This window comes from Mustela erminea, chromosome 14 (assembly GCF_009829155.1).
Source record: "Mustela erminea isolate mMusErm1 chromosome 14, mMusErm1.Pri, whole genome shotgun sequence".
NCBI lineage: Eukaryota > Metazoa > Chordata > Mammalia > Carnivora > Mustelidae > Mustela > Mustela erminea.
In genome coordinates this window covers 57,436,664-57,463,918 of record NC_045627.1, presented here as the reverse complement: position 1 = coordinate 57,463,918, position 27,255 = coordinate 57,436,664, and the positions used below count along the sequence as shown (strand labels likewise).

The 27,255-nt window shown below is 40.3% G+C and overlaps 2 protein-coding genes and 1 pseudogene across 5 annotated transcripts in view; 2 read left to right on the top strand and 1 right to left on the bottom strand.

Moving 5' to 3' along the window:
* BTAF1 (B-TFIID TATA-box binding protein associated factor 1) overlaps nucleotides 1–12,002 on the bottom strand; it is a 97,930-nt gene extending 85,928 nt beyond the window's left edge. Inside the window, exon 1 of one of the 2 annotated variants that reach the window (XM_032311686.1) lies at nucleotides 11,669–12,002. In XM_032311686.1, the coding sequence (XP_032167577.1) occupies nucleotides 11,669–11,682 (14 nt within the window). In that variant the 5' untranslated portion in view covers nucleotides 11,683–12,002. The remainder of the gene's footprint in view (nucleotides 1–11,668) is intronic. The other variant, XM_032311688.1, reaches the window with a different exon arrangement.
* The window catches only part of FGFBP3 (fibroblast growth factor binding protein 3), a 130,624-nt gene extending 104,340 nt beyond the window's left edge, over nucleotides 1–26,284 (top strand). For 2 of the 3 annotated variants that reach the window (XM_032311691.1, XM_032311690.1), the window contains one exon: nucleotides 24,315–26,284. In XM_032311691.1, coding sequence (XP_032167582.1) covers nucleotides 24,394–25,146 — 753 coding nt within the window. In that variant the 5' untranslated portion in view covers nucleotides 24,315–24,393 and the 3' untranslated portion in view covers nucleotides 25,147–26,284. Of the gene's footprint in view, nucleotides 1–23,735; nucleotides 24,022–24,314 lie in introns of those variants that run through there. The other variant, XM_032311689.1, reaches the window with a different exon arrangement.
* LOC116572612 lies at nucleotides 15,606–17,069 on the top strand (annotated as a pseudogene).
* Nucleotides 26,285–27,255: the final 971 nt, after the last annotated feature.

The window sequence follows — 27,255 nt, the reverse complement described above, 5'->3', positions numbered from 1 at the left end:
GTTCTTGAGGATCATCTCTGAACCTCCACAACAAACATCTGCACATTGCTGTGACTGTATGATATTGTCCATGAAATTTGCAGAAAGAGGGGCGCCTGGGTGGCTCAGCGGGTTAAGCCGCTGCCTTCGGCTCAGGTCATGATCTCAGGGTCCTGGGATCGAGTCCCATATCGGGCTCTCTGCTCAGCAGGGAGCCTGCTTCCCTCTCTCTCTCTCTCTCTGCCTGCCTCTCTCTCTGTCAAATAAATAAATAAAATCTTTAAAAAAAAAAAAAAAAAAAAAAAAAGAAATTTGCAGAAAGAAATTTCAGACAGGGGCACCTGGGTGGCTCAGTATTTATGCAGCTGCCTTTGCTTCATGTCATGATCCCAGTGTCCTGGGATCAAGCCCCACATCAGGCTCCCTGCGTGGCAGGAAGCCTGCTTTCCCTCTCCTAAATCCCCTGTTCGTATTCCCCGTCTCGTTGTTTCTGTCAAATAAATAAATAAAATCTTGGAAAAAAAAAAAAAAAAGAGGGGTGTCACTGGGTGGCTCAGTGAGTTAATCCTCTATCTTCAGCTCAGGTCATGGTCTGAGTCCTGGGATCGAGCCCCACGTCAGGCTCCCTGCTTCCCCCTCTTTTTGCCTGACTCTCTGCCTACTTGTGATCTCTCTATCTGTGTCAAATATATAAATAAAATCTTAAAAAAAAAAAAAGGAAATTTCAAAACATCTGGGATGCCTGGGTGGCTCAGTCTGTTAAGAATCTGCCTTCAGTTCACGTCATGATCCTTGGATCCTGGGAGCAAGCCCTGCATTGGGCTCCCTGCTCAGCAGGGAGTCTGCAACACCCTCTCCCTCTGCCCCTCCCCACTGCTTGTGCTCTCCCTAAAATAAATAAATAAAATCTTTACCAAAAAATCTTCCATATTATATGGCAGACAAAATTATCAAAAATTAAGTTAGTTTTATTACAAAGAACAGGTTAGTCTTAGATCAAGTTTATGCTACTGTAAGTGGACTTGCTACATGTATTCTTTATAACAGTATCAGGCTCAGGGCACCTGGGTGGCTCAATCACTTAAGCATCTGCCTTCAGCTCAGGTCATGGTCCCAGGATCCTGGGATGGAGCCCCGTGTCAGACTCCCTTGCTCAGGAGGGAGCCTGCTTCTCCCTCTCCCTCTGCCTGTGCTCTCTCTGTCAAAAAAAAATAAAACAAAAACAGTATCAGGCTCTTGGGGCACCAGGGTGGTGATCTGATTTCGGCTCAGGTCATGATCTCCAGGTTGTGAGATCTAGCCCCGTCTCTGGCTCCGCAGTGGGCATGGTGCCTGCTTGAAATTCTCTCTCCCTCTCCCACTCCCAACCCCTCTCTCTCTCCCACTCTTTAAAAAAAAAAAAATCACAATACTGGCCTCTCATATATGGACACAGTTTACATAGATTTAGGACTTTCCTCCAGAAAACTGGGGCAAAATGGAAAACCACACTATAAGTTAGGAGACTTTTAAAGGTCCTACTTCTGTCACATGTTGGAGGACTTAAGAAAGTTAACTTCGCTTAACCTCTTACTTTGGAGGGTAAAACTAGATAATTTAAGTGTATTTTACAGTTTTGCATCATTGTGAGGGTTTTTTTTTTCACTTTTTTTTCTTATGTAACATAACATCTGTCGTATCTTCGACTTATTTGATGCCAAGTTCCTTAGACTTCACCTCTAGAAAGATTTCAACTACTACATAATTCTTTTTCCATTACAGAGACTCTGTTTTGTTTTTTAAAGATTTTATTTATTTATTTGTGTGTGTGTGTCTGAGAGAGAGTGTGCACACAAGCAGGGGGAGCAGTAGGCAGAGGGAAAATCAGGCTCCTAGTTTGGAGCCTGATGTGGGACTCAATCCCAGGACACTGGGATCATGACCTGAGCCGAAGGCAAATACTTAACCAACTGAGCCACCCAGGTATCCCAGATTCTTCTGCCTTTTTGATCAAAAGCAAAACTAGCTGCAAAATGAACACTGTAAGGAAGTGACAATACTAACCTGTTTATAAATCTGTGTGTAAAAAGTTAAAAGAAAATGGACAGTTTCCAAAGTTCTCCCCAATCATATCCTCTTTACTCAAGCCCTAAATACCATTCCCTATGCCTTAAAAAGGAATGGACTACATACTTCACTGAGTGGATCTCTAGCCTTTGGAACATAAATTGTCTTAAGTTTTCCCCTCACTATCTCCAAAGATTGCTCTTTACACTCATCCTCTCTATTTCAAATGGAAAGACTATCCTCACCCCTCTTCAAGGCTTAGATATTATCCTACTGTTTCCTTGATACCATCCCCTTCTATCTTCATTCAATTATCCTTTCTTTAATGCCTTAAATCACTGCCTTATTAACCCATTCCCTTCTACCTTCAAATATGCAAAGGTCTCTGAAAAGGAAATAAACTTCTTGACCTTCATCTTCTAGCATGCTTTTTCTTTTTTACAGTCAAGCATCATGAACAAATGTTTAAAATCATTTCTTTTGGGTGCCTGGGAGGCTCAGTTGGTTAAGCCTCTGCCTTCGGCTCAGGTCATGATCTCAGGGTCCTGGGATAAAGCCCTACATCAAGCTCCCTGCTCAGTGGGGAACCTGCTTCTCCCTCTCCCTCTGCCTGCCGCTAACCCCTGCTTGTGCTCTCTCTTTCTCTTTCTCTCAAATAAATAAATAAAATCTGGGGGAAAAAATCACTTCTTTTATTTCCTCACTACACACAATTTAATTCTTATCAGTCAAGTTTCTATTCTTCTCTTCTATTGAATGGCACACCTGATGGTCACTAATGAACTTGTAAACTCCAAATTCAATTTCTTTTGGTTAAGTCCTATTTTCTTGACTCTTCTATCACATCTGATATCAGTAAGTACCCCATTTTTAAGATACTTTTTTACCTAAGTTTTCACATTATATTACCCTGTTCATATCTGAATTCTCAATTCTTCCTCTGGTATCCCTAACTCTTAATATGTACATTCTCCCATAATCAATCCTTGGCTCCTCATCTCACCAGTTCCCTGAGGAAACTATATTGTTACTTGTTTAAACTATAACACATCACAAATCATCCTCAATCTAGTCCATATGGGAGCCACAGTTTCAACTGCCTGGTGAGCTTAACTCCAAGGTAACGTGATCTTATTGCCAGATTTCTTCCTAAAGCATCTTTTGATCAAGTTATTACCTTACTCTAAAACTGTCAATGGCTCATCATTGCCTAATAGACAATAATCAAAAACAAATAAGTACCTCCCCAACATGGACCTTTATGATTTTCACAATTTCTTCTATACCATTTTCCACTTGGAATGTCTTTTCTTGTCTCAATTCTTCAACTAGCTCCCATCCATCAAGATTTAAAGTCCTTTACCCTCTTGAATCTATCTCAGGTTGCTGTATCATAGAGATTAATTCCTCTTCTGAAATCTACATGAATTCTCATCTTGAATAACCATTTTGGTATTTGTTATGCTCTTTTGGGGCATCTCTTACACTAATTCATCCCATGATGTCTTATGCTCATGAGGCTTCACTGCCTCCAAAGATTCTTTTTCTCTGCCACAATACTTTGCATAGTGCCTCTGCAATGTCTTTGCTCAGTATTAAAACAATTCTTTAGTTGGTATTAAAGTGCAAGTTTCTTAGGGCCACGTTTATACATCATTTTTAAGTAAACAAAGTGTATGCTAAAAAAAGTGAGCTATATTAGAATTTTTTTTGCTTCCTTTGAGAAACACCCTTAATTTGTAATAGCTATAATATATAAAAACAAGTTGTAAAAATAACAGAACTGGGGTGCCTGGGTGGTTCAATCAGTTAGGCACCCAGCTCAGGTCATGATCCCAGGATCATGAGATCAGGCTCAGCCCTGGGCTGCACACTCAGCAAGGAGTCTACTTGTGATTCTCTCTCCCACTCTGCACCCACCCCTGCTCACATGAGCTCTGTCTCTCTCTCATAAATAAATCTTTAAAAACAAGAAAAACAAAAAACAAACAGAACTGATGCTAAGGTAATGTTTCAGTAAGTGATAAAATCAGCCCAGCAGTATTCCAGCATTCAGAACATCAAGGCAGTTATACCTGCTCCAAAGAGCAAGATGAGAAAGAGACCATGAAGTAGACACTGTATTCCTTCAAAAATCTCCACCCTTCCTAAACTTTCCTTTAGTCTCCTGCTACCCAGCTTCATTAGAGCCACACTCCTGGCCTTTTGACTCCTCTCTAACCCAATGCTGATCCTGTCTCATAGCCACGCAGTTCCTCGTCTCTCCTTTATGCAAAGCCTTTTATTCCAATGCCGTGTCATGTAACCTCTGCTCCTCCAGCAGCCAACTGTCCTGGGATAACAGATTAGTCCACTCTCTCACCTAATCCAGGCCTATTTATCCTCACATCTTCCACGCTGGTGGTAACCACACTTGCCTCCTTGAATAGAGGAATGGGGATATAAGAATACGTCTTTGGTTTTTTGAAGATCTCCCATCCTCTATCCAGAATAGCAGAATAAACACCACACAAAAGGAAGAACAAAGGGATGAGCAGACCAGGATCTGACAAGAGGGCAATCTGTCCTGTTACCCCAAGGCAGCCAGCTATGAGGCAAGCATCACGGCCAGAACACAATACCAGGAAAAGGCTGGTATGGCAACTGGTGGGGGGAAGGGCAAGGGCATGAGACAGGGTCAGAATTATGTTGGAAGGCAGGTAGGGCCCTTGGTGAAGGAGAATGTGACAGAAGCTAGGTGGTCAGAAGAGAAAGAAAGTTAAAAGAAGGGCTAACTGTGGAAACACAGTACTTACCACAATACTTCTTTTGGCTAAAACTTCTCTTGCAGAACAGCTAGTAGGAAAAAAATGCCATTCTTCATTCTTTGAAGGATAGATAGATGGAGGAGAAAGATTGAATAGATGTCAAGCTGTATGAAAGGTACCAAAGACTGGAAGAATAATTTAAATAGAATAGAAGGCAATTATATTTGACAATATCTACTGGTTATGAATTTACTGATAAGAAATCTGGCCCATTTTCAATCTGGATTTTAATTCAGAGAGAATTACACAAGACGATTCACATTTTGTTTACCAAACTATGACTTCAGGCAATTGCTCTAAAGACTGACTAGAAAAAAGAAAGAGAACATGAAAGTTTGCAGAGATTATGCTGGCAGCTGCAATCTAACCCCTCTTCTCTTCAGCTATTTGCATTATGATAACTTATGAAATAAACATATAAAAAGATACAAAAAGAAATCATAGGTATTTTGAACTATGTCCTAGGTTACTACTTCATCATTAACAAACAAGTACATGCTGCATTTCCATTCCTAAGCCATTTGAAAATTTAACAAAAAAAAAGGATAGGGGTGCCTGGCTGGCTCAGTCACTAGAACAAGCAACTCATGATCTCAGCATCATGAGTTTAAGCCCACATTGGGGAGCAGAGATTTTTTAAAAAAGTATAAATATAACTTCTTCGATCTACTTCCGACCTCCGTATTCTTAGAATAAATTTAAACTTAAATCTCTTCGAAAAACAGTATAAGGTCAACTAGTAGAACACTTCACAAGGAAAGCTATGTAACCTTAACTAAGAATTATCAGTCAAGTTTGTCCATTTTGTAAAGCTTTTTTTTTTACATTTAACAGTAAAATTTAAAACAGAAACTATTTGAATTTTTTTACTTTTCTGTGTGACTTAGGGAATAAGAAAAGAAAGTAAATATCTAATATAAACACTGTAGTAAGTTTCACATATTATCATTAAGTAAGAAAGTTATGGTCAAAATAAACAACTTCAAAGAAATTCTCTAGACTGATGTTTTTAAATGTATACCTTCTAATTTATATTGTGGGTAATATGAAATTATGCTAATGTTATATTCTTTCAACAAGGAACAGTAAGACACCACACAGTACACTGAGAATCAATATGAAGATGTGAAACCACATGAAAGCCAGGTGCAAAGCCAGGTGCATGCCAGAATAAACTGTATTCTCTTACTTCCACACTAAAACATTAATTCCTTAAAATAGGGACTCTAGGGGCACCTGGGTGGCTCTCTCGGTTAAGTGTCTGCCTACAGCTGAGGTCATGATCCCAGGACCTTGGTATCAATCCCAGCACTGGGCTCCCTGGTCAGCAGGAAGTCTGCTTCTCCCTCCCCCCATCACGCTTGCACTCACACTCTCTGAAACAAATAAAATCTTTAATTTTTTTTTTTTAATGGGGACTCTGTCTTTGTTCTCTGCTGTATCTCTAATACCTAGAACATAGAAAGCATTCTATAACTAATCATTAAATCAATACTCAAATAGTACAACCAAACAGTTATTTCCTTTAGGACATTTTTTTTCTAACCTCTACTCTTGATCCACCCATCAAGCTACAGCCTTTTGCATGACTTTAAAGATAAAATCTAGGGGCGCCTGGGTGGCTCAGTGGATTAGGCCGCTGCCTTCGGCTCGGGTCATGATCTCAGGGTCCTGGGATCGAGTCGCGCATCGGGCTCTCTGCTCAGCAGGGAGTCTGCTTCCTCCTCTCTCTCTCTCTGCCTGCCTCTCTGCCTACTTGTGATCTCTCTCTGTCAAATAAATAAATAAAATCTTAAAAAAAAAAAAGGATAAAATCTAGGCTCTTCAAAAGAAATATGTTATTTTAAAAGTTCATACAAAACTGTGCACTTTAAAATGGTTAAAATGGTGAATTTTATGTTATGTGTATTTTACCATAATTTAAAAACCAAACAACAAAATGCTTTATGTAAGTACCCTGAGGAATAAAGCAAAGAAACAGGGGGGCATTTGCCATACAGACTAAAATGTAAAAGCTTCCATATACCTCTTCTACCTTTCCTGGCTTTTAATTATGAAATATTTGACATATTAATATTTGTAACAGTTCTGTCAATCCTATAATTGATTGAAATTAGCAGTAACGGAGGAAGAGGCCTAACAAACACAAGAAACCTGAGCTGTCCTAGAGATCATCAAGATCATATTATCGTTTCTCCATCAGGAGGAAGGATCCACTGGAACCTCCCCCTCAAGAAACTTCCTTGTGTTTGGTAGAAAAGGACTATTGAAACAATGTTTCTCTACAGTATCAGCAATACAGAGAGAATTAACAAAACTGAGCAAAGTTCTGATCAAATGTAGCAATTTGTTTCTTCCATAAGAGGGTGTGCTCCCTTTTTTCCAGAAACCTTTCTGAACATTGCATTATTTTCAAATGCAAAAATGTCACAGACCTGAGAAAGTTTCTAATAATGCAGTCAAATCATGGCCTCTATAGCTTAGATCACTGAAGAAGAATATTTTTAAATTTGTATTATCAAAGGAAAACTATGTTCCTATTAGCTAATCAATATACAAAAGTCACCTCAACCAGTTATGGCATAATCTGGCAAAGGTATGAAAAACAATCTTAAACACACACACACACAAACAAACGTGTAGTAAGTCATGGTACTCAACACTATCACAAATTCACCATCTTCTGTAATAAACATATCTTAACAGTTCCTCTAAGGCTGTCTTTACTGTTGATGGCCCTACCCAACCGCAGAAAAGGCTCACAAAGCAAGACAGCATTATTCAAAGATTTAACAGTGGGGCACCTGGGTGGCTCAGTTTCAGGTCATGATCCCAGGGTCCTAGGATCAAGCCTCACCTCAGGCTCTCTGGTCAGTGGGAACCTGCTTCTCCCTTTCTCTGCCATTCCCCCTGCTTGCGCTTTCTCTCTTAATCTCTGACAAAAAAAATCTTAAAAAAGAAAAGAAAAAGCTAACGATGCTATATGTTCGCTAACCATAGTAAAAAAAAAATAAAAAATTTTAAAAGATATTTAACAATTACTATTTCAATTATTTGCAAGCAACAATGAAAACTGTTAGTATATATAATTTGTCTTTTTGCTGAAGTTGGTTTTGTGGGAGTAAGTAGCTAGTAAATGAACTAAGCTGACCTTCCAACATTCATATCTCAAGGGCAACATTGTTCTCTACTCCTACATTTGTATATTTGTCTCTTATTAAGGGTCTAAGGAGTCATACATTTTTCAGTAGTACTTCACTGCATTTTACAGAACTTCAAATGCTATAACTATATTTGCAATTTTAAAGAGTTTCAAAGTTTATTTATTTGCAAGATTTAACTCTCCCAAAAATCAAGAGTTGACCGTGTATTTGATAATTTTGCCACATTCTTACAATTCAAAGTATGATAAAACTAGACCGTTATAAAAACTATAAGCAGGGTCTAAAAACTTTGAACACACAGAGTGCAAAGTTGTATTATATCTAATTTGGATTATAAAAGGCCACACTATCACAGAATTCAATATGCTATAGACTTTTTTAAAATAGTTCTGATAAAATTGTGTTTTTCAAAATTATAATCCCGGCTAATATTCAAAGGTATAGCGAAAGTTTGTCTTCCTAAGGAAAAACTATAGCTGAACTATTAAGGACTCACAGAAAAAACCCTGGGAATATTCTACTACATTCATAAACTATGGTAAAATTATGACAGCTCCTAAAACAAGAAACAAAATCACTCATTCGCTTAAAAAGGAGTGTAGAGCACCTACTAGGACCCAAGCACTCTCCTGGGAAGAGAAAGATCAGACATACTCCCTTCTCTCCAGAGTGTACCTAAATCCAAGCAGGGAGAACAATTACACAATTATGAAATATATAATGACTGAGAGAAATACATATTGGTGCAAGTAACTCAGATGAGGTAAAACCAGAGAAAGCTTCCCAAAGTGACATATAAACTTATACTCCAAAACTAAGGTTACCCAGACTTGGGGTGAGTGGTGGGAGGGCAAAAAAGGAATCTTCCAGAGGTAAAGAATGGAAGGTGAGAACAGATTCAAAATGAAAGGGAGAAAGATGGAGAGAACCTGACACAAGGTGAAGCAGAAACCAGATCACAAAGAACCTAGTAAGATAAGTCTGTTACAGAATTTGGACTATATGCCAAGGCAAAAGAAAACATCTAAAGGTTTTAAGCAAAAAAAAAAAAAAAAAAAAAAAAAAAAAAGACATTAACATTTGCATATTAGCAAAATATGGCTGAAGTGAAGAAAAAATTAGAGATGGCCATGGGAGGCAGGAAGAACAAGTGGCTGCTGTTGCAGGTGTCTTGGATCAGAGATGATGGTGGCACGGAGCAAGATTGTGGTAACTGGTATGGAAAGAAAGACAACTGGCCAGAGAAAGATTAGAAAAATAGACTAACAGATTGGGTTTGGTAACTGGATTGGCGGGAAGAGAAGAAAGGGAAAAATTATTTATTATTCCCAGATTCCTGAACCTGGCAATTGAGGGAATGATGGTACTAACTAACCATTTCCCTTCTGTTGGAAATATTTACAAGGTCCTAAAAATATTACAGTGCAAAAAATATTTTAGATTTGATTCTGGCAAATAAAATTTTTATCTCTTGAGCTATCTTCTACCTATTCTGCATAAAATATTCAAATAAGTCTGTATTCTATAAGCATACACCAATAAGAAAGGAAATTCAGTTAGTAAAGAAACATGCTTAGTGTACGGAAAAGAGCAGCTTGAAATTAAAGTGTGCTGTTCGAAGTGAATCTTCTAATAAAAAAAAAAAAAATAAGAGCTAGGGCGTGTGGGTGGCTCAGTAGTTAAGCAGCTGCCTTTAGCTCAGGTCATGATCTCTGGGTCTTGGGACTGACCCCTACATCATGCTGCCTACTCAGCGGGAAGCCTGCTTCTTCCTCTCCCACTCCCCCTGCTTGTGTTCCCTCTCTTGTTGTGTCTCTCTCTGTCAAATAAATAAGTAAAATCTTTAAAAAAAAAAAAAAAAAAGAAAAAGAAAAAGAAAAAGAAAAAAAGGCGAGAACTGACAGTATCCCCCAAAACACAGAAGGTGTCTCAAAAGTGTCTTTCTTGGACCCTGATATTACTAAATTATACACAGGAGTAGCTTTTACCTAAAACCATGACAGATTTTGTTTTTTTAGGATTTAACAGAATTTTGGCAAAAAAAATCTACATAAAAAAGAGCACTACCCTTTGAAATCCAGTGTCAAGAACAAAAGGCAGTAGCTTTCAAAACCCACGAATTCATTGAGAAATTTACATGCCTTAAACTTCTGTAAATAGATTAGCAAAGGCCAAGCAGATTAGTTTCTCTTTAAATACTTTCATTTTGTCTCTATAAACGCTATATCCAATACTGTGAAAACAGTCTGCTCTAAGAGGAATTTCAAAAGCTAATCTTGATTTTTAATATTTTTATTAAGTAAACTCTCCACCCAACATGGGGCTTGAACTGCCACCCCTAGATCAAGAGCCACATGCTCCACCAAGTGGAGTCCCAGGAGCTACTCATTCTCTTAAACACTGTATCACCTAATAAACAAATCTCATATTAAGTTGCTGTATCAATGTATTTATAACCTATATATATTTATATAGAAGGTAACAAATTAGAGAAGATACACTTTTCAGTATTTACAAAAAGTTAAACCACCACTTTATTCTCTCAAGGTAATTTTATATATCACAAAATAACACTTTCCTCACAATGACTGGATTCAATTAATGTATGAAATAAAAAATTAGATGCTCTCTCCTACAGGTATCTAGCAACCCCCTTAAACCAACTCCCATGGACTTCTCCCAGAACACGCTATTTCATCAGTTATCTAGTGAGTCTGTGAGGAATGGGTTACCCTTTTGGCTTGCAAAACAGCTTGCATGAGCACCTACTGTGTCAAGAGAATGAATTTCAACTTATTGTGGAAAATGAATGAAAACTATTTATTTTCTTAACTGTCATTGCTTCCTTTAGTCTATTTGACAGAAAACCCCAGTTCTCATGAAAACTTACCTCATCAACTCTAGCGAACTTGGTGATTCCTGACTGGTAACATCAGAAGGACCATCCCCTACTGACATTTCCAAAATCAATCAAAACAAAAAGTTTTCCCACGATTCTGGTCATATTGGAGGAAAGGACTTTCCTCCCATAGCTATACGTCTTACTGGCTTTTCTACAGTTTTCCCAAACGTTTCTGTTGATCGGCAACATTTTAAAATAACGAGATTTATTATATCTTTCACGCCTTAGTTAGGAAAGACGTTGCTAATACAATAACTTGCCAAAAATTACAATGCTGACGACTGAATGTTTACTGCTAAACAAAAGAATTCTACTCTAAGAAAAAAGTCCTCAGGAAAGAACATATCCTTAAAGCCATAAATAATTTCTAACATAATTAGAAGTTCACTTGGATAATAGTCATTCAAATCTCCCAGACCTCGACAGTTACTACCAAGTTTTCCCATGAAATGGAGGTTAGGGATCAGCCTTAGAAGCACTAAGAGAGGTAACAGGCTCTAGCTAGAACTGAAAGGGGGAAGAGAAACCAGAGAAGCGAAGCATGGTGAGGAAAGAGAAAAACTAGTTCTAACGTGGCACAAAGCACAAGAAAAAGACGTTTCTGAAGCCCAAACCCTCAGAGACCGAGAAGCGAACTCCGAAGTCTGTGGAAGAAGGCGCCCAAGCCCAGTGACAATGGGAACCGCTCCTTTCTGGGAGTGAGGGCACCGAGAGGAGACCATGCCTCGCCTGAGCTACCTTCCTGTCTTCTCTTAAGGAACGAGACCCACCTGGATACCGCCATGGCCGGGCGCCGGCGCTTCGGATCTCCCCGCGAGCTACGCGCCGCACCGCTGAGGCGCTAGTTTCCAGAGAGCAGAGCGACGAAGGCCCAGGCCCCGGTCAGAGGAGAGGGCCGGTGCGGCGCGGGGCGTCCCGCCGTGAGCCCTTGAACATCTGCCCCGCCGCCTGCCCGAATTCGTCCCCGCCGCGGCCGGGGAGCAAGGGTCTGAGGCGGCGGCGGAGGCGGCAGTCCTCCGACCCGCACGACTTCAAACCGGGGGCCCCCAGCCCCGCTCTTTGCTGACGCAGGCGTCGGCACGCTGGACTGAGCGTCAGCGCGCCGGAAGTGACGTCAGCTCCCCGCCACGGCCTCCTCTGTGCGAGTGAGGGGAAGGCGTGAGGGTAGTTTCTGTTCGGCTGCGTGCACCCGAAAGAAAAAGTTTGTGGCTATCTGTCGTTAACGAGACAGGAAGGATAAATAAGGGTACCCTTATTTCCTAGAGAAGAAAAGAAAGGCGATTTAGCCAAGACTCTAGAAATTCGAAAAACTTGGTATCTAATTCCTTACTGCCCTGGTCCTTATCCAACCAGACTGCTAGAGAAAACACGATCCCGAAGACCTTAGGTGCTCTATTCGAGGGGGGCGATGCCAGTGGGAGGGGTGAAAGCAGGGAAGATCTGCTGGGGCACTTAGGACACAGCTCCAATGTTAGCCATATTCGCCAGAAGTTCTGCATTGCTATCGTAGGGAAGGTCTTCTGCCAGCTATTTTGCCAAACCCAGTTTGTTTTCTCAGCTGTCTACGTTATAGATAAAAAACGATGATTTTCTCAGTCGCGTGTAAAAATTCCCAGCCCACGCCCGACTTTTTTTTTTTTTTTTTTTTTGGTGGCTTATCTGGCTATTGAGTTGCTTAACTCATTAGTCTTTTAAACATTCTTCTGTCACTTAGTGCAAGTCCTTACCATCTTAAACTTGATTTTTATGATAGTAGCTGAGGTATTGTTTCTCTAGCTTTTAAAGTCAAGTCCATCTTGAGGCCGCTAACAGATCCGTATTCAAAAAAAAAAAAAAGGAAAAAGAAAAACCTGCTTTGGGGGTGCCTGATCAAGCGGCTGCCTTCTGCTGGGGTCATGACCCCAGCGTCCTGGGAATGAGCCCCACCTCGGGCTTCTGTTTAGCTGAGAGCCTGCTCCTCTCCCTGTCTGCCGCTCTCCCTGCTTGTGCTCTCTCTCTAACAAATAAATAAATAAAATCTTTAAAACACACACACAAAACCACTGCTTTTATCATGTCACTCTGCATATAAAATTTGCCCACTGGCTTCTCATTACCTGAAGAATCTATGTCTCAACACCTGAGTCTGCTTTTCATCTATAAAATGAAGCTAGTGAGAAGTACTATAGAAGGTTATGGGAATAAAATGATGTCATGTATCTAGGAAAGCTTACAAGAGCTTTGTAAACCATAAAGTAGTTTATAAATGTAAGGGAAAAGAAACAAACAAGTTCCTGCTTATGTGGTAAGCATTTGGCATGATTTATCTCCTATAATTTCTAGGCCGACCGGTAAAGTAAGTTTTAACCTTCAATTTATTTTTTTTTTTGAGATTTTATATTTAAGTAATCTCTACACCCACCATGGGGCTCAAACTCACAACCCCAAGATCAAGAGTCACATGCCCTACTAACAGAGCAATCCAAGCACCCTATTAATCTTTAATTTAGAGGTAAGGAAACTAAGCTCAGAAAGTTTAATTTGCCCACGATCCAAGTTAGTAATACTTACTGTTGTTCATTCATTCAGTAAATATATATGGCACCCGCTCTGTGTCTAACACTTCACTAGGCACTGTTTGTACTGTTAGACAAAATCCAATTAAGCTGATGTTCAAGTATCTTCACATTTCACAGTCATCTCACACCCACCTTCTCAATATATTTCCCACCAATGAAACAAAAAAGCAGGTACTACTTAACTGATTGTGTACTACATTCATTTATTCAACCAAAATTAATACCTACCATTTGCCGAACTCTACTAGAGATTGGAACTTCAGGGTACTCATTTGGTTGAACTTACATCCTAATGGAAGGAAAAAGAGTAAACAGGTAAACAAGAAAATGTCATGTTTATATTTCATGTAAAGCAGAATGATGGGATAAATAGGATGATTAGAGACACTAGACTGGGTAATTAGGGAAAAACCAAGGAGGCACTTAACCTCAGGCCTGAAAAACAGTGGGGAGCCAGCTGTGTGAAGATCTGGGGAGAATTCCAGGTAGAGGAAGTGTAAAAGCCTAAGGGAAGTCTGCTGTGTGGAGAGATGAACTAGAAGATAGAGGCCATTGTAAGGAATTTGGATTTTACTTAGATGCAGTAGGAAGTCATAGGAGAGCTTTAACATGTGAATAAAATAATCTGATCAGAAATCTTTCTCTTTAATATTCAGAGGTAAGTAGATATATAGTTCAAAATAACATGTAGAAGACAGGAAATGGCTAGTATCATAGGTTTGCAAGGGTAGTGTAATAATCAAATATATTGATATCAGTCTATCTTGTTTTTAAATCCTTCCTCAAAATATTTAACACAGCTGTTAAGGGAGTTTTACCCTTCTAAGCTTCAGTTCCTTCATCTGTGAAATGGGAATAATAGCACCTCCTGGGGCACCTGGGTGGCTCAGTGGGTTAAGCCTCTGCCTTTGGCTTGGGTCATGATCTCAAGGTCCTGGGATGGAGTACCGAATCAGGTTCTCTGCTTGGTGGGAAGCCTGCTTCCCCTCTCTCTCTGCCTGCCTCTCTGCCTGCTTGTGATCTCTCTCTCTCTCTCTCTCTCTGTCAAATAAATAAATAAAATCTTAAAAAATAAAATAATAGGACCTCCTATTGTGGTAGTGAGTATTAAATGAGATAATGAATTAAAGGCATTTAACCAGGGCGCCTGGGTGGCTCAGTGGTTTGGGCTGCTGCCTTCGGCTCGGGTCATGATCTCAGGGTCCTGGGATCAAGCCCCACATCGGGCTCCCTGCTCTACAGGAAGCCTGCTTCCCTCTCTCTCTCTGCCTGCCTCTCTGCCTACTTGTGATCTCTGTCTGTCAAATAAATAAATAAAATCTTTAAAAAAAATAAAATAAAATAAAGGCATTTAACCAAGTGACTGTCACAATAAGCATGCAAAAATACTATTAACTACATTGATTTTTCTTTTGGTTAACTATATGATCTTGAGTGAGTGACTTAACTTCTGTGTCTCATCTGTAAAATGGTTATGATCATCAGTTGGTCCACAATGCGTATTTGAAATGCCTACCAGGTGGTTTTCTGAATTAAGAATTCTTTTTTTTTTAAAGATTTTATTTATTTATTCGACAGAGAGAGATCACAAGTAGGCAGAGAGAGAGGAAGGGAAGCAGGCTCTCTGCAGAGCAGAGAGCCCAACGTGGGACTCGATCCCAGGACCCTGGGATCATGACCCGAGCCGAAGGCAGAGGATTTAACCCACTGAGCCACCCAGGCGCCCCAAGAATTCTTTTAGATTTCTATTTCAATTTTAGGTTTTGATTGGATCTAGTAATCCAGCTCATATACCTTGTATTACATCATACCCCAACAGCTTCTAGGGCAGCATCCTATAATCAAATACATTTATAGCTCCACAGCAAAAGGTATGAATAGTCAGCCATACTAAGAGGAATAAATCAAAGACTGTAAATAGTTGCAAGCCAGTTCAGATCAGGTTTGCTGCCAAATGAATTTTTTAAAAATATGGTTTTTAGACCCTTTCCAGTTTCAGAATTGTAAATAATGGATTATGAACCTGTACTCTGTAAAGTGATGGTAAGGATTAAATGAGCAAGATATGATACACTTAAAAAATACTAACTGCTAAATAAATATTAGCTATTATACTTTATCACCAGAAAAGTGGTTTCAAAAAATCAATGGCAGGCCTTCCTGGTCCTGTGTCTGAGTGTCCACCACTGCATCCCTGATCAGATACTGAAGATCTAACTGCAGCCATGAGCAGTAATGAGTGTTTCCAGTGTGGACGATCTGACTATGAGGCCCAGGAATGCCCTACAGGTGGAGGCTGTGGTCTTGGAATAAGAAGCCATGGCAGAGGTGGAAACCTTGGTAGAGGTTTCCAGTTTGGTCCCTTATCTCTTCCAGACACCTGTTATCACTGTGGTGAGTCTGGTTATCTTGCAGATGATTGTGGTCTTCATGAGGACACCTGGCTATAATAGCAGTAGACGTAGCCACTTAAACAAGGACTGCCAGGATCCTGAGAGAGAGAGCAATTCTGCTACCGCTGTAGCCGACCAGGCCATCTGGCTCATGACCATGACCATAAGGATGAGCAGAAGTGCTATTCTTGTGGACAGTTTGGACACATTCAAAAAGACTGCCCCAAAGTGAGTGTGATAGGTGTGGTGAGACTGGTTACATAGCCATCAACTGCAGGAGAACAAGTGAAGTTGACCGTGACCACTGTGGCAAGTGAGGAGACCTTGCACGGGAATGCATGACTATAGCCACAGCTTTATTTTCCTTTGTTGCTTCTCCTTTTTCTGATTGAAGGTCACACTATTTTCTCTGAATCCTCTTCACTGGCCAAAGGTTGGCAGAGTCTACTCCCAGGACAGTGAGTTTTACTTGCCATGGAAAAGGAGAGAAAGGATGGGGAAAAAACCAACTTCTGCATTTAACTACCAAAAACAAAACAAACAAACAAAAAAGTTTGTTTAGTTTGCTAGAGGTGTTATGTATAATTCTTTGTTAAAGAACCCCTCTCCACCCCACTGGTGAATAGGGATTGATGAATGGGAAGAGTTGAGTCAGACCAGTAAGCCTGTTTTGGTTTCTTGGATATGTTCCCATGTAGGAAGGTAAACCAATTATGGAGTATCTATGAGTTTTCATAAATAACTTTAACTTTAGCATAACAATGGCCTTGGATTATCTGACCTCGGTAGTTATTAGATAATATCAAGTAACATCTGTATCAGGCCCTACATAGAATATACAGTTGAGTGGGAGTAAACAAAATAAAAAGACAAATGTGTGTTAATGGCTGTGTGAGAAAAATGGGGATAAAGGCTTAAACAGGAACAACTTCATCACAGTATTAGGCTGGATATACATAAGGTGATGGCAAAGGTTTAGAACACATTTTTTCAAAGACTATATCTAAAACCCAGAGTAAACATTTATGCTCAGAGTTAGCATAAGTTGGAGTTATTCAGGAATTGCAGAGAAATGCATCTTCACAGAAATCAAGCTGTTATTTTTGTATACTATATCACTTAGACAACTGTGTTTCAGTTTTTAAAAGTCAGATGGAAAAAAGCAACTGAAGTCCTAGAAAATAGAAATGTAATTTTAAACTATCCAATAAAGCTGGAGGAGGAAGAGAGTTTGACTAAAGTTCTTTTTGTTTCAAATTTTCCTTAATGTATATGGTGCAAAAGGCCATAATACCATTCTCCTCCCTACCTTCCCAGATATAACCTACCAAGTTTGTGTATATGCTTCCTGTCCCATGTTTTTATCATTTTGCTAATATATGTGTATCCATAAAGAACAAAAAGTTGGGGCGCCTGAGTGGCTCAGTGGGTTAAAGCCTCTGCCTTTGGCTCAGGTCAGGCTCCCAGGGTCCTGGGATCAAGCCCCACATTGAGCCCCACATCGGGCTCTCTGCTCAGTGGGGAGCCTGCTTCCCTCCCTCCCTCTCTCTCTCTGCCTGCCTCTCTCTCTGCCTACTTGTGATCTCTGTCAAATGAATAGATAAAATCTTAAAAAAAAAAGAACAAAAAGTATCATTTATAAGCTCATAGTTAATTAATTAACATTATGCTTCCAAGATCTAGTCCATTATATGAAAATCCATAATTTATTCATTCTTTACTGACTGATACTTAGGTTTTTCCAATTTTACATTATTATAAATGAAGTTAAATGAGTATCCTTTTTTTTAAGATTTTATTTTTAAGCAATCTCCACACCCAATGTGGGGCTTGAACTTAACAACCCCAAGATTAAGAGTTTGCACACTCTACAGACTGAACCCAGCCAAGTGCCCCTGCAATGAGTATGTTTGACATGAGCTTTACATATACGTGCATAAATCAATCTAAAAATACAAGTGTATTGAAAGAATAAGCCCCAAACTTACGATAAAAAGCAGGTTATCCTGGCTGGGAGTGGGGCAGGAGGAAAATGGGATTTGATAGGGGTAATGAAAATGGAAAAGTTATGTGACACTTTTTCCTTAAAAAAATGTGGAACACAAATATAACAAGATTTCAATATATGTTAATTCTTAATTGTAGGAATATAATTTTTAAAATTGTTTCTGTTATTTTCTATTTTTTACATTTATTGTAAAATATTTCAAAAATATGAGAGTTGAAAAAAATATGCAGTGAACACCCATATGCCAATGACCTATATTCTACAATTAATATTTTACTCTATTAGCTTTAGAACATAACTACTATTTATTTCCCTCTATTCATATTGTCCAGATTTTTTATACATTTAAAAACAAGTTGCAGGGCACCTGGGCGGCTCAATGGGTTAAGCCTCTGCCTTCAGCTCAGGTCATTATCTCAGGGTCCTTGGATCGAGCGCTGCATCGGGCTCTCCGCTCAGCGGGGAGCCTGCTTTCTCCTCCCCCTCTGCCTGCCTCTCTGCCTATTTGTGATCTGTCTCTCTCTCTCTCTCTCTGTCAAATAAATAATAAATAAAATCTTTATTTAAAAAAAAAAAAAACAAGTTGCAAGCATCAATACACTTCAGCCCTAAACACTCAACATTGATATCATTAAATTGGGTTGAATAATTATTTATTTGGCTTCTTTTTTAGGTAAAATTGACATACAATAAAATGTATAAATCTTAGGTGTAACCTAAACCTCTATCAAAATAAAATATACAGAAAATTTAGAATATAGATATATAATATATAGACATACATAACCCCTAGAAAGTTCCTTTATATCCCTTCCTGGGTAACACAAAGCAGCACTCATCCCTCAAGGGCACCTCTATTCTAATTTTTTTCCACGGTTGATTAGTTTCATTTGCTCTAGAACTTCATATAGATTCAGTCATACAATATGGGCTCTTTTGTGCCTGGCTTCATTGGAGCAACACAGTGGTTTTGAAATTAAGTCACACTCTTGGCATGCTGCAGCAGTTCATTCCTTTTTACTGCTAAGTAAAAAACAGATTTTTATTATACTTTGTTTATCCACCCACTTGATGGATAATTAAGTTGTTTCCACTTTGGGGCTATTATAATGAATAAAGTGCTATAAATATCCTTTTACCTGTCTGGCTGTTGTCATAAGTTTTCATTTGCATTGGGTAAAATCCTAGAAGAAGGATGGTTGGATCTTAGTGTACGTAACTCCGTAAGAGAATGTCAAACAGTTTCCTAAAGTGATTGCACCACTTTACGCTCCTACCAGCAGTGTGCGAGAGTTCAAGCAACCAGCTTTTTGCCTTGAGCATTGTATTAGGTACAAGAGTTCTTTTAGTTACAAAAGAACTAAAAAAGTTATCCTTGCCTAAAAAGCTTACATTATAATTTGCACAATTGGGCAAATACTGATGAAGCAAGGAAAATTAGACTCTTGAACTATGCAAAGCTGATTTTACATGCAGAAAGAATTATGTAGTCTTAAGAAACCTGGGGCACCTGGGTGGCTCAGTCAGTAGAGCACACAACTCTCGATCTCAGAGTGAGTTCAAACTCCACAATGGGTGCAGAGATAGAGATAGAAAGAAAGGAAAGAGTTCAGGAAGGAAGAAAGAAAGAGAAAGAAAGAAAGACCAAGAGGCAGGAGGCCTATTCACCATAGAAGTTTGTGCGTCAGGTGCTGCAGCTAACCTTCTCTAGAAGAAGGGAAGGAGGTGCAACATAGTTGTTATGGTAATATATTTCCTTCCTACTATTCACAGGGCAGGACTAAGAAATTAATCACTGAAATTATCACGAAATTCACCTCATTGTAAACTATTAGGTAGCATATGGTATGAATCCAAACACCTGTTGGATCGTTGGTGCAAACGAGATTTTTTTTTTCTAACATTTTTTGAGTTCTTTTAAAAGATTTTATTTATTTATTTGTCAGAGAGAGAGTGAGAGTGAGAGAGTGAGTAAGCACAAGCAGGGGGACCAGCAGGCAGAGGGAGAAGCAGGCTCCCCAATGAGCAGGAAGCCCAATGCAGGACTTAATCCCAAGACCCTGGAATCATGACCTGAGCCGAAGGCAGACGCTTAACACAGACATCCCAGGATTAATTTTTTTCTTTTCTTTTCTTTTCTTTTTTTAAGATTTTATTTATTTATTTGACAGATAGAGATCACAAGTAGGCAGAGAAACAGGCAGAGAGAGAGGAGGAAGCAGGCTCTCCGCTGAGCAGAGAGCCCAACGTGGGGCTCGATCCCAGGACCCTGGGATCATGACCTGAGCAGAAGGCAAGGCTTTAACCCACTGAGCCACCCAGGCGCCCCCCAGGATTAATTTTTTTAAGTTAATATTGAAATATTTATTTCATGCCTTCTTACATATCTCACATCATAATATTTTTTAAAATGTCTCCCCTGGGGCGCCTGGGTGGCTCAGTGGGTTAAGGCCTCTGCCTTCACCTCGGGTCATGATCCCAGGGTTCTGGGATCGAGCCCCATGTTGGGTTCTCTGCTCAGTGGGGGGCCTGCTTCTTCCTCCCTCTCTGCCTGCCTCCCTGCTTACTTGTGATCTCTGTCTGTCAAATAAATAAATAAAGTTAAAAAAAAAATTAAAATTAAAAAAATAAAATGTCTCCCCTTGGACTACATCAAAATTTAAAACTCTTATATATCAAAGGACACTGTCAACAGAATGAAAGACAACCTACAGAATAGGAGAAAATATTGCAAATCATATATCCATAAGAGGTTAAGATTTAGGGACGCTTGTCTGACTCGGTAGAGCATGCAGCTCTTGGTCTCAGAGTTGGGAGTTTGAGTCCCATGTTGGCTGTAGAGATTACTTAAAAATGAAGTCTTTAAAAAAAATTTTAAAGGGATTAATGTATAGAATATAGATGAACTCCTATAACTCAACAAAAACAAAAATAAAACAACCTGATTGAAAAGTGGGCAAAGGACTTCAACAGACATATTACAAAGAAGAGATAAAAATGACTAATAAGCAGATAAAAAACATGCTCAACATCAGTAATCATTAGAGAAATATCAATGAAACCCACAATGAGATATCAGGTTACACCCATCAGGATGGCTATTATGAAAACAAAACCAAGCAAGCAAGCAAGTAAACAAACAGTAACAAGTATTGGCAAGGATCTGGAGAAATAGGGACACTTGTGCACTGTTGGCAGGACGGTAAAATGGTTCAGGCATTATGGAAAACAGTATAGGGGTTCCTCAAAAAGTTAAAAATAGGGGCTTCTGGGTGACTCAGTCAGTTAAGCATCTGCCTTCAGCTAAGGTCATGATCGAAGGGTCGGGGGATCTAGCCCCACAGCATCAGGCTCCTTGTTCATTTGGGAGTCTGCTTCTCTCTCTCCCTCGGCCCCTCTACCCCCATGCTTGCTCTCTCTCTCTCACTCACTAGCTCTCGCTCTCTTGTGTGCACTCTGTCTTTAAAAAAATAAATAAAATCCTTACTTTAAAAAGTTAAAAAGAAAATTATAATATGAACCATTAATTCCACTCTGTGTAAATACCTAAAAGAATTGAAAACAGGAACTCAAACGGGTTTTGGTACAGCCATATTCAAGCCACATTATTCACAAGAGCCCAAAGTCAGAAGCAACTGGAGAGCCCATTGATAGATTAACAGAGAAACAACATGTGATGTATACATACAGTGGAATACTACTCAGCCTTAAATAGGAAGATAATTCTGACAAACATTACAACATGCACTAACCTTGAAGACATCATGCTGAGTGAAATCAGCTGGTCATGAAGGGACAAAAACTGTATGATTCCACTTCTGTGAGGTGCCTAGAGCAGTTAAGTTCTCAGAAACAGAATGTTGAATGATGGTTACCAGGAGGTAGAGGAAGCAAGGCATGAGGAGTTACTGTTTAGCGGCTACATTTGGAAGATAAAAGATGTTCTGGAGCTGGATGGTAGTAATAGTTGCACAGCAGTATGAATGTACTTATGCCACTGAACTGCACACTGAAGAATGGTTAAAATGGCAAATTTTGTGATATATATTTTTTACCACAGTTTTCAAAAAGTAACTTGGAGGGGTACGCCTTGGTGGCTCCATGGGTTGAGCGCTGGACTCTTGGTTTAAGGTCAGGTCACGATCTCAGGGTGGTGAGATTGAGCCTGCATTGGGCTCTGTGCTCAGAAGAAAGTTGGCTTGGTATTCTCTCTCTCTCTCTGTCCCTGCCCTCCACCCTGGATTGTGCTCGCAAGTTCTTTCTCAAAATAAATAAGTAAAATATTAAAATTTACCTTGTGGTAAGACATACCACTTTCTGATGTGGCAAAGCACATCTGTGTGTCCCCTTTCCTCAGAGAACAATGTTTCTGACAGAAAACCCTTGGGTCTGTAATTTCCCTCTTGATGATGACTTTCCAGGTAAAGAACTTTTTCATTGTAATTAACATGCAATGTCACAAGATGTCACTCTTTAGCTGGAAAACTCTTCCAATTCAGTTGGGTAGCTATCACAGTAAGTAAAGCCAAAGCAGCAGACAAAAGCCTCTAACTCTCCTCATCAGTGCTTTACTCCCACAGATACAGTTTTCTGGGAAGGAGAAGGTTTGCATCTTTGAAGAACATTAGTGAACTACTCTTGTTTATGAAACTTACATTACTATTTATTAACCTAATACGTACTAATTGCTTTTCATTGTAAATCAGTTCAATGTAACAAAAACGTATCATTTGAAAATGATAGCGATGTAATAATACAAAGCTGAAATGTAAAGTGTTTTTTTTTAAGATTTTGTTTATCTATTTGAGAGACAGAGAGAGAGCGAGAGAGTGCTTGATCGGAAAGAGGGAGAAGCAGACTCCCTGCTAAGCAGGGAGCCCAATGAAGGGCTCCATCCCAGGCCCTGATATCATGACCTAAGCCAGAGGCAGATGCTTAACCCACTGAGCGACCCAGGCACCCCTGAAATGTAAAGATTATTGATAACTGAAAGTCAGGTGGCATATGGCTTTATCACTAAGTGATGTGTGACCTTGGTAAGTCATTTAATCTTTCTAATCTCACAAGAGTAGTAAAATTTCCTTTCTTAGGTCAATATACACTACTATATATTTAATATATGAGAATATATATTTAAATATGTTCTAATTCTGAAATATTTTGGTTTTTATAGTAGTATTCAAATTGTAACTGTTCAAATACAATATTAAAAGTGAGTTCAGTAATAGAAAATAGTCTGTAAGAAAACATTGGGAAATAATATAACGAGACTTCTTGACATCTTGGGTAATTAGGAAATTACTCACATGTATAAAACAATTGTAAAGCAGTATAAAAACTCTTGAAATGAAAAAAAATTTGTTACTGAGAACATTTTTTAAAAAGATGATGGAATATTTTATGCTTTGCTTAAATATAAGATTCTCAAGATGCAAGAACACAATAACTCTTAAAGATTATACCGCTTGAATTGATAATGTTACCTTGTAACTATAATCTAAATAAATTATTTTTTATTAACTTTTGCAAGTAGTTTATAATTGATTTATAATATCTAAAAATAATCCAAAACCCAAATGCCCACCCCTGGATTAACTGAGGGACACTATAGTATGTTAATAAATGAGGGTATATTTTTATTAGTAGTTAGCAGTTATTAGAATTAAAATTACATTATTAGGATAAGAAAGACTATCAACATCTGGCTGAGAACACAGAACTCAGAATGATATGAAGAGAATGTAGTGCCTGGCTGAGAATATTGACAGTGGTTTTGTTTCTAATATGAATTTTTTTGTTTAACTCTTAAAAACTTAGATCTTTCTGTTTAACTTCATGTTTGTATGATTAAATACGTAACTGGAAAGAAAAGAATGACCTGTTAAAATCTGCGTGATTCTTTTAAACACAGGAAGCCAAATACAAGATTTATATTTCATGTCACAGTGTCACTTCTCTCACACATTTGGGGCGTGTGTTTTTGCGTGTGGTGGCGGTGGGAAATCTCCCAGTGGGAGACAAGTCTGGGAGGGGCAGAGTGGGGGAGGCCCCTCCTGTCCCATTCATTACGTGTTCATTCACTGGGAGCCGGCAAAAACGGACTAATCTCTCATGCAGTCATTCCCTCTACCCTGCTAGGACTCCACCACCTCTCCCAGAACTCGGTAAGTTCAGAGTGCAGTAAAAATGCATGTTTCCAAAAAACAATCTGAAATGATTTTGTAGTTTATTGGAGGGTGAAGAAGGGAGGGGGTGAAGGTGGCAATTTTCAGGCCTCGCTTTGTTTTCGTCTTTGCACCGGGTTTCAAAAAGATATTAAACGGTTATTTAGACAGTAAGCGATTTTCTCAGAGAGTTTCTTCTCAGGCTGCTGCTGCCTACTGGACACCAGCGTGTGGGAATGGTAGACGGTGTGGGAAGACGCATTTGCAGCAGCAGTCTCTCCCTCTGTCCCCAGGTCCGAGGGATGTGGCTCTGCCGGCCCAGGCACCACTGAATCGCCCAGGCGTCCCGAAGACCCGACCTGAGCACAGACCATGAGTCCTCTGAGGCTGCTGCTGCTGCTGCTGGGTGGCTGCCTCCTCGTGGCCGCCCGGAGAGCCAAGGGGACGGCTGGCAGCGCGGCAGAGCTGGCCTCCGCTCCCACGGGCGGCTCTTCCGGCCGCTTCGTCAGCCCCGAGCGGCACGCGTGCAGCTGGCAGCTCCTGCCGCGCGTCCCAGGGCCCGCGGCGGGGAGCGAGCTGGCGCTGAGCTGCCGGGACCCGGCCGGGGCGCTCCAGCAGTGCGCCTACCGCGGGGAGCCGGAGCGCTGCGCCGCCTACGTCGCCCGCGGCCCCCACTACTGGAAGCAGGTGCTGGGCGGGCTGCGCAAGAAGAGGCGGCCGTGCCAGGACCCGGCTCCGCTCAAGGCTCGCCTGTGCGCAGGCAAGAAGGGCCACGGCGCCGAGCTGCGCCTGGTGCCCCACGGGTCCTCACCCGTGCGCCCCACTGCGGCAGTCTTCCCCCGGGATCCCGAGCCCCCAGCAAGGAGCCGGGGGCGGCTCCGGGAGCCCGCTCCCGGTCTCGCAGGAGGGTCCCGACTTCCCGAGAGCAAGTCTCCCAGAGGGAAGCCCTCTGAGAAGACCAAAGCGGGCAAGAGGAAGGCAACCTCGGACCCAGAAGAGGAGCGACCCCTGGGGACGCGGCCTGATCCGGACGGGTTGGACGAGAACGCGAAGCTCACGGAGACCTACTGTGCTGAGAAGTGGCACTCCCTTTGCAACTTCTTTGTCAATTTCTGGAATGGCTGAGGCTGCCAGCTTGGGGAAGAACGTGGGTGGGGGGCTGGGGGCTGGGGGTGGGGGGTGGGGGGTGGGAGGGCATGGGCCTTGGGATGGGAGTGTAAGGGGTGTGGAGAATCTCTGAGATAGCAAAGACGTTTAACTTTTTGAAAAGTCCGATCCTGATGAAGAGCAGAAGAAATGGTGGAAACAGAAGTAGGCATACCTTAAATGTACAAAACCTGTAGACTGGGAGAGAGGCGAGTACAGAGGAAGGCTGGAAAAAAAAAAATAAGAGGGAAAAAGTGACGAAAGCTATGTTGTTTCATGTGGGAAGCAGGATACAATGTATATTGTTTAACACACTTATATTAAAATGTAATCACCAGCAATTGGTAACCTGAGCCAGACTGAATTGTTTAGTGACTTCCCACTCAGTCAGATGACAAGATTCCGACCTTTCCCCCCCTCCCCACCTTTTGGCATTAGTATGAACTTGGGTACTGCTTGGTGTCATAGATGACCTCTATTGGGTTAGAAGCCATTCAGATATCAAAATTACCTCCAGTTAGAAGATTTGCAGGTTGGCTGCCCTTGGATTCTTTTAGAAGTGCTACTTTTAAATACAGGGATGCCTTATGTTCTGAAACTTTCCCATTGACCTCTTAAGAATGGTAGTGCTCTGGTCGGTTTCTAAAAAGAATTCTTTGTGTTTGATCATATATTTTTTTAATTTTTTAAATTTTTTTATCACTTTTTAAAAAATAGCTGAAATTAAGTATGTATTTCTGAGTCATTTGGATCATTATGGAAGTTATATGTGTTTTATGTAATTAATTATTAACATTTCATTTTAAGTAAGATGTAATGATAACTTAGCACATGTTAGGTGCTCAATAAAAACTTTATGAAAAGATTTAAAGAACTGGCAGGGGAATGGAAATTCTGGCTGCATATGATAAAGTTCTGAATATACCTTAAAGTAAGTGTTTAAACATCTCCCAAAGTGTTAGGAAAAGACAAGAAGTCTGCATAAAGCAAGAGTGACAAACTGGCAAACCCTGGGTTGTATCATTGCTCTGCTTGGCCTACACATGTTTCTCTTTCATTTTTCCTCTTTGTCTTCCCTCCCAATTTGGATTTGTTGCCAACATTTAAAAATTAAATAATTTCAGGGGCGCCTGGGTGGCTCAGTCGTTAAGCATCTGCCTTCGGTTCAGGTCCTGGGATTGAGCCTGGCATTCGGGCTCCCTGCTCAGCAGGAAGCCTGCTTCTCCCTCTCCCACTCTCCCTGCTTGTGTTCCCTCTCTCGCTGTGTCTTCTATCAAATAAATAAATAAAATCTTTTAAAAAATTAAATAATTTCATATAAAATTCAGATTTCTGAATTCTTTTGAAAAATGCGATCTATAGGGGCACCTGGGTGGCTCAGTGGGTTAAGCCGCTGCCTTCGGCTCAGGTCATGATCTCAGGGTCCTGGGATCAAGCCCCGCATAGGGGGCTCTCTGCTCAGCAGGGCGCCTGCTTCCCTCTCTTTCTCTCTCTGCCTGCCTCTCTGCCTACTTGTGATCTCTGTCTGTCAAATAAATAAATAAAATCTTTAAAAAAAAAGAAAAGAAAAGAAAAATGCGATCTAAAACATTTGGACCTTCCTTTCCCATATGGCAACAATTGGCTGACACTGACTACTGGCTGCCCCCTTTAGATTAGGCATGTTTTCTAGAGTTCTCCACTATTCCTACAAATCTTACCAGTAAACTTTATTCGTTTCTATTAAAGGCCTGAGCCCAGAAGACATTTAAGCCAGTGGGATATATAAGGCTTTTACCTTTTTGCTGACCATCTGTTCTCATACCCTCCCCTTCTAAATAATGGTAAATGCAACAATCTTGCAGATAGTAAACATCTCCTGAACTCTTTCCTCTTTGACCAGTTGCTTGGTAATGTTAACTATCTCTTACCAGTCTGTACATTCTTGTATTCATACAATTGGTAAAATATTTAGATTGCACATAGTTCCAGGCCAGGTTTATGAGGTCACATTCTGAGTAACATTGACTATTAGATAATATTCATATTGGCCAAGGAGAGGAAATCCAGAGTAGTTAGAGACCACTCTTTTAAGATAGGGAACAACAG